Consider the following 12,444-nt stretch of genomic DNA (forward strand, 5'->3'; position numbering starts at 1 on the left):
AGTGAGAAAATAAGAAGCAGTCATTCAGCAGGAGATACTTACTCAGGGCATTCCTGGAAACATCTGCCTTTGTGGAGGAAGAGCGGGTGGTCCTGTTCAGCCTGACACTTCTGACAGTGCCAGTGGTTGGAGCACACCTCACAGCCATCCATGCACATCTCGCATTTTCCAGTTGCAACGTTACCAAAAGTTTTTTGTGGGCACAGAGAAACACAGGTATCATGGATAAGAAATTTTCCTGGCAAAAGAGCAACCCAGGTGGGGAAAGGCACCAATTAGGAATATATTTAAAGATTCCTGCCTTGGTTGACTATAAAAAAGCTTCTAATTTAGAAACATAGAATCACAGAATGGTTCGGGTTTGAAGGGACCCTAAAGATCATTGAGTTCCAACCCCTCTGCCACGGGCAGGGACACCTCCACTAGACCAGGTTGCTCAAGCATCAGCCTGGCCTTGAACACCTCCAGGGATGGGACATCCACAATTTCTCTGAGCAACCTGTTCCAGTGCCTCACCACCCTCACAGTAAAGAATTTCTTCCTAATATCTAATCTAAATCTCCCCTCTTTCAGTTTAAAATGATTACCCCTCATCCTATCGCTTTCCTCCCTGATAAGAGTCCCTCCCCATCTCTCCTGTAGACCCCCTTTAAGTACTGGAAGGCTGCTATAAGGTCTCCCCAGAGCCTTCTCTTTTCCAGGCTGAACAACCCCAGCTCTCTCAGCCTGTCTTCATAGGAGAGTTGCTCCAGTCCCCTGGTCATCTTTGTGGTCCTCTGCTGGACTCATTCCAACAGGTCCATGTCCTTTCTGTGTGTCCTTGAAATCTAACTTTGTGATGCTTAAAAACATGAATAAAACATTCTTTAATCCATTTCCCAAAGTAGTTCGCTCAGCCTTCACTGAAACTTAAGGTTAGAAGGAATCATCAGGATTATCTAGTGCGTCTTCCTAATAAATCTATATTCAGTAAGTCCTGCATCATGTCTAAAACTTTTGATTGCAAAGAAAGAAAAGGAACAACATTCACCTAACAATTTTTTTTACTCATATTGCCAAGGACATATGCTTAATTACTGTCTGATACCTGACTTCATCTGGGGATTATCTGATTACCTGCTTATGCTTTAAGCTGTCAAAGAACTTTCTAGTGACCATTGATGAAAATATTCCCTGAAAGTGTGTAGGATACAGAATATTTAACCTCTTGCAAAACTTACCCAAAGAAGCTGGTGTGTCTTACCTTCTGGACACGAAGTACATATGTCAGCAGATTTCTCACAGGTCCTACATGAAGGGTCACAGGACTGCAATGTTTTTTCTTCATCTGGGGTGAAAGGAAAAAAAAGTTCAGTTTCTTACTGTCTTACAGGCTGGTTTTGTTCATTTCCCCTCCCTTTAAGAGGACTGTTTCCTATGGCTTTTTCTAAGCTGTTTTAAAAATGTACCTCTGTGAATTTTTGGAATTCACTGAGTTGAAGAACTTGATGATTGTATTCAACTCCACTCTCTTAAATGGTAAGTTAAGAGTTGTAATAAATGAAAATACAAACGTTATCCTGAGATTCATTAATGCAATGTTCTGTACAGCTCACAACAAATTAGAACAATAATCTAGCTTTAAAATATTAGTTTCAATGTAGTGCTTCAAAACGAAATGCAGATCTGTGATCATAATAGATTGCAAACAGAAAGAGCTAGAAAGTATGTAAATTTGGAGGACTTGGTGTAGTGAGGTATTTTCATGAAGATTTTATACTGACTGGTTGCAGAACACCACTGTGCTGTAATTAAGGGAGAAAACTCTGAAGAGGAAGGAGAGAGAAATGAGTCTTTGAAAAGAAAAATCTGTGAAATAGTTCTCCCCAACGCTATTGCCTGCTAGTTCCCTCCCAAAGTGTTTTGAATGAATTTTTCATGCCTTTGGAAAACTAAGACTTTGGTTATGCTTTGCATAGACTTTACTCAATGTGTTACTCAGCTCCAACATGAGGAGATTGGAGGATCATACTCAATAGAAAGTCTGTAGTGCAACATGAGAGGTCACACAGCATGCAGCTCTGTATTTTGATCCAAACAATTATAACAATGGGTAAATGGATGTCTGATGAAAAAGTAATTGTGGGCCAGTGGACAGAAGGCAGTAGTCTTTTGATTTTGCTGAAAATAAAAAATAAAGAATAAATCAGAAGTTGGTTGCAGGTTGAGCTCATCCTGCCAATTAAATATGTGTGATTTCTATTAGTCAGTGGACTGGCTGACAGTATCCATTAGCCACATGCAGCATGTCACCACACTTTTGTGTTCTGGCTGTTGTGGCAAGGTAGTTTAAAATGCTGACATTTTGAATGAAAGTCATGAAACTGAGTAAAAAGAGGAGGGAGGAGAACAGGAGGCTCATATAGAGGTCTTTCCTGCAAAGGAAAGTGGTGGGAGTTTTATTAATCAGAAAGGCACTTGCTAGAAAAGTGGGTATGTGCATAACACGGCACAGGGGCAGAAGAAGGAGGAATAATAGTAAAAGTATTAATAATTATTATTATTCATAAGTGTACTGGTAAACAAGCTGGGCCATAGCTATCTCAGTGAAAGAAGTTAGGTCCACATTCAGTGTAGCTACGAGATGGTCCATAACAATTCAGCACATCCACGTCTGACTCTACCAGCAGCTCAGAACATCTTAAAAACTCTCTGTGCTAAAAAATCTCTCAATATGATGTCCCTGCCCAGAACAAGAACAACTCAGGAGGGTCCAGGGACAGAACAGCAGGTCAAAATCTGGCTGCTCAGACAGTAGGGCGCTCAGCAAAGACATGGTTACCAGGACTTTACCATTCTTTATCATTCTTTACCAGGACTCCTTGTGACTGCTACTTGCACATGGTAGTGAAAGCCTGTAGTGTTTCAACTTTTGTTGGTAACTGGCATAATCAAAAGCAGCTCCAGACATAGCAGGAGATTAGGAGAGTTTTTCTCGCCGCCACCCTTCTGGCTACAGCATCTCTGCCCTCCCTGAACAAGGGCCCGAGAGTGTTTGCAGGGTCCAGGCTCAGGCCACAGGATCCACAGGATAATGTATGTGACAGAAGAAAGCTGCACACTGTCAGGGTGAATGTGGGTTGTGACAGTGCAGACTGGAGACTGGGTCTGCCCAGTCTGAGGCCGACAGACAAAATGCTAGACCCTTGTGTATACCTTGCAAGACAGCAAACAGCTTTAGTGTTGGCTTTAGTAGCCAGAAGTGTTGGTGGCCATGGTGAGTCAGAGACCTATCAAGGACCAAGACAGGTGGGACTAGGGCAGTATTTCAGTAAGTACCACCTGAAGACCCTTTTCAACTCCAAAGGTACAGAGGTCTTCTGGAGATAGAAAATGCCTGAAACTGAATTTTTACATGTGCAGCCTCAAGTACTGCTAAACAGCCGACATAAAAACCCTGGGTTTGACCACACAGAAAGGCTGTGTCATCTGTGTGACTTTATAATGACCATAGCTGGAACTTAGGGGATATAGTATCAGGTAATTATGAGTGTGTAAAAATGAAAACCTCTGGGAAAGCTCTGTGGAAAGGCAAGAATAAGTGAGGAAGGTACAGAGTCTCTGGCTTGTGGAAGAAGAAAAGATGGAAGTGATATATAAGCATTGTGTGGAAGGGGAGGGATTTACTACTAAGTAACCTCTGAAGTTGCAGAGGTGGGAGGATAGCAGAGGGTAGGTATTGACGAAGGACTGGAGAGACACAATGAGACGTCAGTGTGCGAAGTAGTGCTACCTAAAACAGCAATGATATTCCCCATCTTCTGCTATCAACAGGGTAACTGAGGTCTCTGTGCTGGGGCTCTTTGTGATGACATTCCTGCTGCTGGGGAGGCAGCTGTCAGGTTCATTGAGCATTTATGGTGAAAGGAGATTTCTTGAAAAATCCTGATTAGGCTCTGTACTTTGCACTGTCGATGTATAAATTATATACTTACATATAGATTAATATTTGTGTAGTATAGGGCGTGAAGAGCTAGAGTTACAAAGTAATTTAAAAATACTGGTTTTGCTTGTCTATACATTTCATCCTTCTTGAGGAGAACAAACATTTTGTTCTGCTTTTCTTGGCCCTTTTTAGATGTAGATATATTGTAAAGTTTTCTGCAATAGCAGGTCCTGTGAGTTTAGACCATTTCTGTCTTTTTCTGATGTATTTTCTATGGCTTTTTTCCCTGCTGAAGACCTATTTTCTATATTTCAGGTTACAACATGCTGTTCCCACAGGATTCTAGTCTGTTGAAGTGACCCTGAGTGTAGAGGCCTCTCTTAAGCCTCTAGACGATACAGCACAGAAGCATTTTGAGTTTGATAATCCAAATAATCCTCAAAGTAACTTGCTGGTGACCATTCCTTACTCTTGTCTAATGCAGAAATCCAATGTCAAGATTTTTTTGGAGAGACCACTCCTGTATTTTCCTGACTCTTCATCTTTTAAAGAGTGTCCTTCGTGATGTCATCTGTAAGGATATAAGGAATATTCCAGAAAAGCTGGATGTTTGGTGGTAATAGATTTTCTGTTCTCCTATTCTTAAATATGCAGATCTTCTCTCTTTCTCTGCTCTTGAGAGATCCCCACTGGCCTGCAAATCCTAAGATTTTTCCCGTTTAGAGACTGGTCATTTGTCACTCTCTGAAAAAGAATATTGAATAATTGATGATATATTGCACAGCCATGTAGTTTTTAATTAATGTTTTTCACTTTACCTCTAGAACCTTGGCATAAAGAAAAAGAACATCTGTTCCTGATGCCTGCCTGCAGTTGCACATCCTCTGATCCTCCATCAGTTGCTTTGATAAACCTTCAGAATTTGTCAAGGCAGAGTTCTGATTTTCGCACTGAAAATTTCATTGACCTTTTTCTAAATAAGCAGTAAATAATACGAATTTTCGTTTCCCTTTTCAGCAGCTTTGCAACCAGCTACCTTACCTGGCTTATGTTTTATTTTTTTAAAATCCCTGCTGGGTAGTTTTAAGTGCTGTAATTTAATATCAGTTATGTGTGTGAAGAAGCAAGCCAGAAATATTACTGAAGTATGTGTTGCCAGGGAAAAAGGACCTTGATCCTGGCAAGAGAGTTGGTGTAATATAAAAAGTAAATATCAGGAAGGTAAGGTTAGGCAGAGAAGTTGTTAACTACTGCTGAAGAATGTCAAACGAGCTCATTGTTTCTAAAACAATTCAAGCCGTGCTATTAAAAATAAAGGTCTTTTTCAGTGAAGTACTTTTATTTCCATAAAATCCTTGCCACTTTGCCAGCATTTGTTGTTTTCTGTAATATTTGCTAGTCGCCACCAGAGGGGAATGTACACAAGCAATTGGGCTTCTAATAGTTGGCACTGGAGGCAACCTCTAATTTACCAGTCAAATATAATCACTTAAATGCCCCGACTTTAGTATTGACAGAAGAAATTGTACAATTTTTATATTATTTTTTTTTTTAATTTTTGGCAGTTAAAGTGAGTTTTTCCTTTGATAGAGCTTTTACTGACTGGAAATAGACTTTCGTTTACTAAAAAAAACCAAACTGAACACATTTAGAATAATGTGAAACTTTTAAATGTCATTTTCTTGCATAGCAAAAGGTTCCCCAAATGGGACAAATGTGCAAGAGATGTGTTTACAAAAACGTGTGCAAAGTACCTGCAATAATATAACCAGAGCTTTTCAAAGAATATCCTTACAAGGCTGAAAAATGGTCATGAAAAATGTATTTCCTTGGTTTTTGCACAGATGATAAATGGAAAGCTTGGAAATGACTGTTTTTAGCTGTTGGGTTGTATTTTACTTTCCCCTAAAGGGTGCCATTCTGTACTTGAGGATCCAGCTTTCCTTTAAAATTTCATTTTGTAGCTCCTATGATTGTGAGTGAAACTTGTAAATATAGAAGCCACAAGTCTAATATGTAGAGTTATAAACCACCCATATTCTAAAAGTGGGATATTGACTCTGAAAATACACTGTATTCTATTATCATACTGTTCTGCTCTTCTTTTTTTAAAGGCCAAAACATATGACCTTTTCAGACCTACTGAGCTGGTTTTGTCCTTAAGCTTGTATCCCTTCTTGGTGTTTTTTTTTTTTTTTAATTATTATTTATTGTAATTTTTCCCCAAAGAAAAATGTCTTCTATTTAAACTCTATTCAGGCCAAAATCTGACTCAATGTCACATTGATTCTTGTGTTTTTGTCAGAATGAGTAACAACTTTGACACACACCCAGCTAAGTCTCTCCTATTTCTTTCTAGAAACTGAGAAGCTGAATCACACAGTGCCATTTCTAGAGCTATGGTTTACTGAAGCTCTGAAGCTACCACAGTGCTCTTGCCCATTCAGTCTGTTCAAGGGATTATCAAACTGGGAGGGAAGGGAAATACTGAAAAAAATATTTTTTTTGTATTTTTTGTCTCATTTGGGCTTGTGCAACATGAGTGAGACAATGGCAGAGTTTCTCGACACCTAATACTGCAAGACTTTCACTGTGACCCCAAACTGAATTAAGGAGAAAATTAGTGAAATTTTAGCTCCTTTCAACCCAATGTCCCCATATTTCCCTTCTGGTTGGTTAAGTGATCTTACTTTGAACTCCCAGATTTTTTTCAATCTGATTTTAGAGAAGGACTAAATGAGTCCTCAAAAATATTCAGCGTAAAAAAAATGTAAGTCCATGTGGAAAGAAGTGTGGTCCTCTTCACATGCTCACCACTGGTTCTGGAAAATATAAAGTTTTTTAAAGAAACCCAACACAAAACCCTCCACAAACCTGAGGACATGTGAGCAGAGATATTGCCATATCTAAAGAGACATACCTTTAAATACAACAGCATTTGAAGTACCTTATGTTACCTCCTCAATTTAATTTAAACCTACAACTGCATTATAAGAGTTCTTACTAGTATACTAGTACTGCATACTATACTAGTATATAGTCTTTGTGCTATCCATCTTGCTCTCTCTACCTGCTCCTTATGGACAATGGATCTTTATGCCAGGTAGTGCAAGCAATTAGTGCTAAGACTGAAAAAAGGTGGTTTGTTTTCTTCATTTTAAATCATCTTATTTATTCATGCTCTTCTATGAGTAAAAGGGGGACTTGAAAACTTGTACTTTTAAGATGCTGTCAAACTAGCTCCCTGTGTACATTTGCTAATACCCTTAGCTTCTAGATGTTGAATTCTAAAAGGAGAGTATTTTTACAATATATTTTATTGTCAGACCATGGCACAATTGCTGAGTGAGGAATGCAGAAGGAAACGAAGTGCCATGGTTGTTTGTAACTGTAAACATATTCCTTTTAGAAGGTGACCTATCTAGCTTTTACACTCTGTAGTGAGATGTGATTTGAATGTGATCCAGTTGAGATGCTACTTGGTTTTTTTTTTTAGATTTTATTCTGCACGTGGCACTGGCCTTGCAAAACTGATATAGTCATGAATAAAAACACAAATCCAGATTACGTATCTCCATGAGGTAATTACAATTACATAGACACGGTAAAACATAATGAAAACAATATACACATGTAATAAAATACTAGACCTATCCCATTTTGAAGACTCATGTGAACTGTAAATTTAAGGAAACTATAGGAGTACTGAGAAGTAAATCACAATCCTCAATAACCATTAATTCCCAATCTAGTTATCTTGTAACAACCATAGTATTACTTTACAAACAAATAGCTAGAATATGAAATTGGCATGCATAAGAACATATGGGATAATTAATCATTTTTGCTTGCCTGTAGCAACCTGAAATTTCAAATATGGATCAAAGGACCTTAAGAAAGTCTCCTAACTGTTCCCATCGTGCTCTAATTCTGCTCTCTAAATGTCATAACATTTTCACATTTGGAAGACTATGACCCATTCTCTCTTGCTGCTGATTTCTCTACTGTCTTCTGCCCACCCCATTCCTTTTTTTTTTTTCCATATTCTGACACCTTTATGTGTGTATATACATAGCTGCATTAAGGTCCTTTTAAATAATCTTTGTAAATCCTGAATCATTGTTTTCTCTCAGAAAAGTTTTCTGAGTTTTCTCTCAGTACTTTTTTACCGGTTTTGTTTTACTCTATGCTTAGGAAAAGTAAAATATTCAAGATGGATGCAGTTGGTCAATGACTGCTTGTGGGAGGTTGCTCTTATTTTGGGGGTGGTATGTAATAATAAACAGAACCAGCTGCTATTAACTGTGTAATTTACTACAGTGTATATTATCTGCATGTAAAGAAGCACATATTCCATTTTGAGTTTGCATCAGAAACAGACCTCGTTCCATACCCATTGTTTTCCTTTTGAACTTTTCAGAAGAATGTGGTAGACTAAACCGTGTAACCGAGGAACGAATGAGATTTTAGGGTGAGGTATTTACAGTGAACAATAGGCAAAATGAAGACCTGACCATAACTTGCAAAACATCCAATCCAGTTGAAAGGGTGTGTGTATTCACTTGGTGAATCAAGCTTACACTAGTGTGTCTCCTGGCTTCCAAAGTAATTTCATCATCTGGTACATGAGATAAAATACAGATGTTTCACGCTAGAAACACAGAGCTCAATCGCTGCCCCCCCCCCCCCCCCCCCCCCTTCTTGGCTTGCCCTGTCTTTTTAAAAGCCTGGATAACAGACATGGTCTGTTTCATATTTCAGACCTGGATATGACTTATTAATGATTCCTGATATGAGCTGAACTGTTTGCCCAGCAGAGTATACCCCCAAAGTAAATATCATTTTAGAAAGTTGTTTTTTTATATAACATTTTGGTTGTTGGAGTGCGTGCTCATAAAAATTCATGAGTGGTCTGTCATTTATCCTCGCATAAGAAATAGAAGTGAAAGCTTACACATGGAAAAAAAGTGTATTCCACATTCACAAATGTTTTAATCCTCACCTGGATGGACTAGTCTCTCAAATTGCAAAGAAAGTCAGACTGTATGTTGGTTTCTCCATGGCAGGCTGTGATGTGCTGCCCTTTAATTTGTGTTAGCCTCGGAACCAAACAAAACAACAGTCTTTGTTTCCCAAAATTCACTTTGCCCCATATGGTACATCAGCGCAGTCACTAAAACCACAATGGAACCCACTGAATCCATGTGGCTGGAAGAGCCAAAGAGAAGTGGCTTCATTATTTGTAAATACAGTTCAAGGTCCAATACCTCAACTCTCTGTTAGTAACATTTCTAAAGAAAAAGAGTAAATGGAAGACTAACATAGTAAAAGCTGACGTAAACTACTGGATTTGGAAATTTTGGCTATATTCCTTGTTGTGTTGTCTACTTGCATTGTCTGGGGCAGGGCATGTGCTGAGGATGAGCTTGGTGCGATCTCATCTTCGTTCCCATGACATGGGTGAGGTTGTTTATTTCATACTTGGCCCCCACACCCAGCTCAATCCCCCAAAGTGGGAGAACTAATAATTGTCTGGCCTGTACTCTTTAATTAGATTCTTTAACTCGGGCAGAGGCAGCTCTGCCATGCTGCTACACCACTGTAAATATGTTGAGGACACTGAGCACCCAGCGGAAGAAGTGTGTATTGATAAACAGGCAGAAAAAATGAGAGGCAAAAGCCAAATCTCAGCCACAGTCTTGCCCACACTGAGCTGGTGAACAGACATGAAAGTATTCTAATACCCCCTGAAGAATGGATAAGCTTCTTTAACCATGCCCATGCTGCATGACAGGCTACCCTTAGACAACAGATGATATGCAAGATCCTTATATTTTGCTAAGTAGAAATAGCCCTGGAGAAAATCAAAGTAGCTGTGAAACAAGCTAAAGAACAAAAAAAGTAAACCGGGATAAAATGTTTCGAGATCTATACAGAAGAAGCAGAGAAAAACTTGGAAAGATGCCATGATTTTGCACTCAGGTATGAGAGAAAAAGTATTTTCTCTGTCCCTATAATCTTCTTTAAAATAAATAATGGAAAAATAAATAAATAAAGTCCCTACAGAAATGTTTAAGAAGATCCAAGAGGGATCATTGTTCCAGGCCCAGGGAGTTTTTCTGTACAGGTATCCCAGCCAGAATCCTCATTGACTGCAAGTTTCAAGGAACACAGGTTTTCATTTTGTCCATTCTGTACCAATCTTTGTGTTGTTGAACAAAACAATAAAAGACAGTGGCTGCCTCTACTAAATTTTATTGATTTTCAGAAAGCTTTTGACAATGAAGAAAATAATTTCATCATGTAATGAAACTTTCTTGTGTTTTCTTTTTTTTTTTCTTTTAAAATTATCCATGTATTTCAAAACGTTATCAGGGTATGAAATTTTCTGAAGTCTCTAACTAGGAACTACCCTATTGATGTGACTCAGTACTGCTAGAGTTAAACGTGGTTTGGTCCTACATGAATCCTTTATTTTTTATTAAGTATCTTGAGTGTGGAACGAGAATTTCAAATACAGATGGCACAGTTGGAAATCTGGACTCAGCTGATACCTGCCTCTTGAATGCATCATCAAAAGAAATGCTTGAAAGATTGATATTCTAGCCAAAAAACCAAACATTTAGATTTTGTCATTAATTATCAAATGAAAATTACTGTTATAAGAACCAGATTATCCTACACTTGATCTGAGCAAGAAACCTCACAAACTGGTGTTAAATGTAGTTATTCAGAGTGTAACTTTGGTAAAGACAGTGTCAACTTCATTAACATTTTGACTTGGAGGTTACTACTATTTGGAAGCCTCCCCTGGTGAGAAAAGGCTTAAGATATCACCAAGTTCAACATCACTTTCTCAGCAGTTACATGGCACAGCTGCTGCCTCGCTGTGGGAATCCCAGCAAGTCTATCCAAGAGAAGGTGAAGACCCTCCATCCAAATTCCCTGGGCTGCCATCATCAGCTGCAGCAGGAATCCTGTGACTTTGGAACAGTCCAAAGCCAGTATAGCTCTCAGAGAGATGTATCTGACAGTTGAACTGCCCCTAAGTAAGAAGTATTTTAACTACTGGAAGGAAAGAGAAACCCCTAAGAGAGAGGTTTCACAGCACAGCACAGCACTGTTGATATATATGGAACTGCATCAGCTGCCTGCTTAAAAGAAAAAAGCTGATAATGCATCACCCTGTTCATCAGCGTAAGAAATAGATAACCAATAGTCAGACCAAACTACAGATCTGCTCTTTTCATGGCACTAATGTAGAGTGAAATTGGAAAAATACTTACTCATATGGATGAAACACAAGGAAATTCATGGAGGACATCAACTTTCTATTAATATTTTTCCTTTTTAGGTCTCTCTGATCTTTTTCTGAAGTGAAGAAATGTTATTCCTTTTGATGCAACATTTCTCCATAGATAGGCAATGAATAGAAATGGTCAATATTTTTTCTGAAAATATTTGTTGATATATTTTAATTTTTAATGTAAGGTCATATAGATCCGAGCATAGTAATTCTTTGATGTGTTTGAGTCAAATAAAGACATAGGAATCAGAAGAAAATTTGTATTTGATAGAAAATAAAGCTGGAAGGGCCCGTAAGTAATCTTGTCTCTTGCTCCACTCAGTACTAATGCCCCTATCAGATGCTTTTCATGTGTTCTTAAATACCCATAGTGATGGAAATCCCAAAACCTCCTCAAATATTCTACTATCACTCCATTATTGCATTTTTAAGTCACCCTTTTTTCTGATGCCAAATCTAAAACTCTTCTTCTGCATTTTGAGTCCTGTTTACCACACTTACAGAGACCCAATCTATTCCATTCATCTTTGCGATTGTGTTCCCCTCAGCTTTCTCATTTAGTTCCAAGCGCCCCATTTATCTCAACCTTTCATTGTAAATAATCTTTCCCTAGATTTCTGGTAATCCTCACTGTTTCCTCTCTAATGGGTCCACCTCTTTCTTTAAACACTATGCCTAAAACTGAATGTCTTATTCCAGCTGATACTTTACAACTATAAAGAGAGTGAAAGGATTATATGACACTGACTTTTCTCTTTGTTTACTGTGATCAGCAAAGCAACTATTGAAACTCTAGAGGAAATCTTACCCTTTGTCGGAGGGTATGGTGTTCACACAATTAAAAAGTGCCACTTGGAAGCCTAACTATCAAGTTTCCACATGCTGCAAAGGTTTCACTTAAAAAAAATGAATATTCATAGCAAATGAGTTTTAATTTGTGTGCAGGGTGATATACTCACCATTAGCACTGCCTCATTTGGTAACATAACCTATTCGATTGTACTTTACATAAATGACATAATGGGAATGACAAATATTCTACTATGCACTTTTCATTTAAGACTTTCTTAACAAGAAACTTGTGACAGTACACTGATGCATTTGCAGATGCTTATGAAGGAAAATAATTAAAAAAATTAGAACAGCCATTCCCTTCAACAGCTTTAAATTTTAAAAACATTTTCCTTCCAATTCCTTTCTTTTCTTTTTTTTT

The 12,444-nt window shown here is 38.3% G+C and overlaps 1 protein-coding gene across 1 annotated transcript in view; it reads right to left on the reverse strand.

Moving 5' to 3' along the window:
* Positions 1–12,444, reverse strand: part of PCSK5 (proprotein convertase subtilisin/kexin type 5) — a 258,951-nt gene that overhangs the window by 15,368 nt on the left and 231,139 nt on the right. The window contains exons 28-29 of the mRNA XM_074166803.1: positions 1,244–1,327; positions 43–238 (exon numbers count right to left, since the gene is read on the reverse strand). Of these exons, the coding sequence (XP_074022904.1) occupies positions 43–238; positions 1,244–1,327 (280 nt within the window). The remainder of the gene's footprint in view (positions 1–42; positions 239–1,243; positions 1,328–12,444) is intronic.

This window comes from Numenius arquata, chromosome Z (genome assembly GCF_964106895.1).
Source record: "Numenius arquata chromosome Z, bNumArq3.hap1.1, whole genome shotgun sequence".
In the NCBI taxonomy this organism is placed as follows: Eukaryota; Metazoa; Chordata; class Aves; order Charadriiformes; family Scolopacidae; genus Numenius; species Numenius arquata.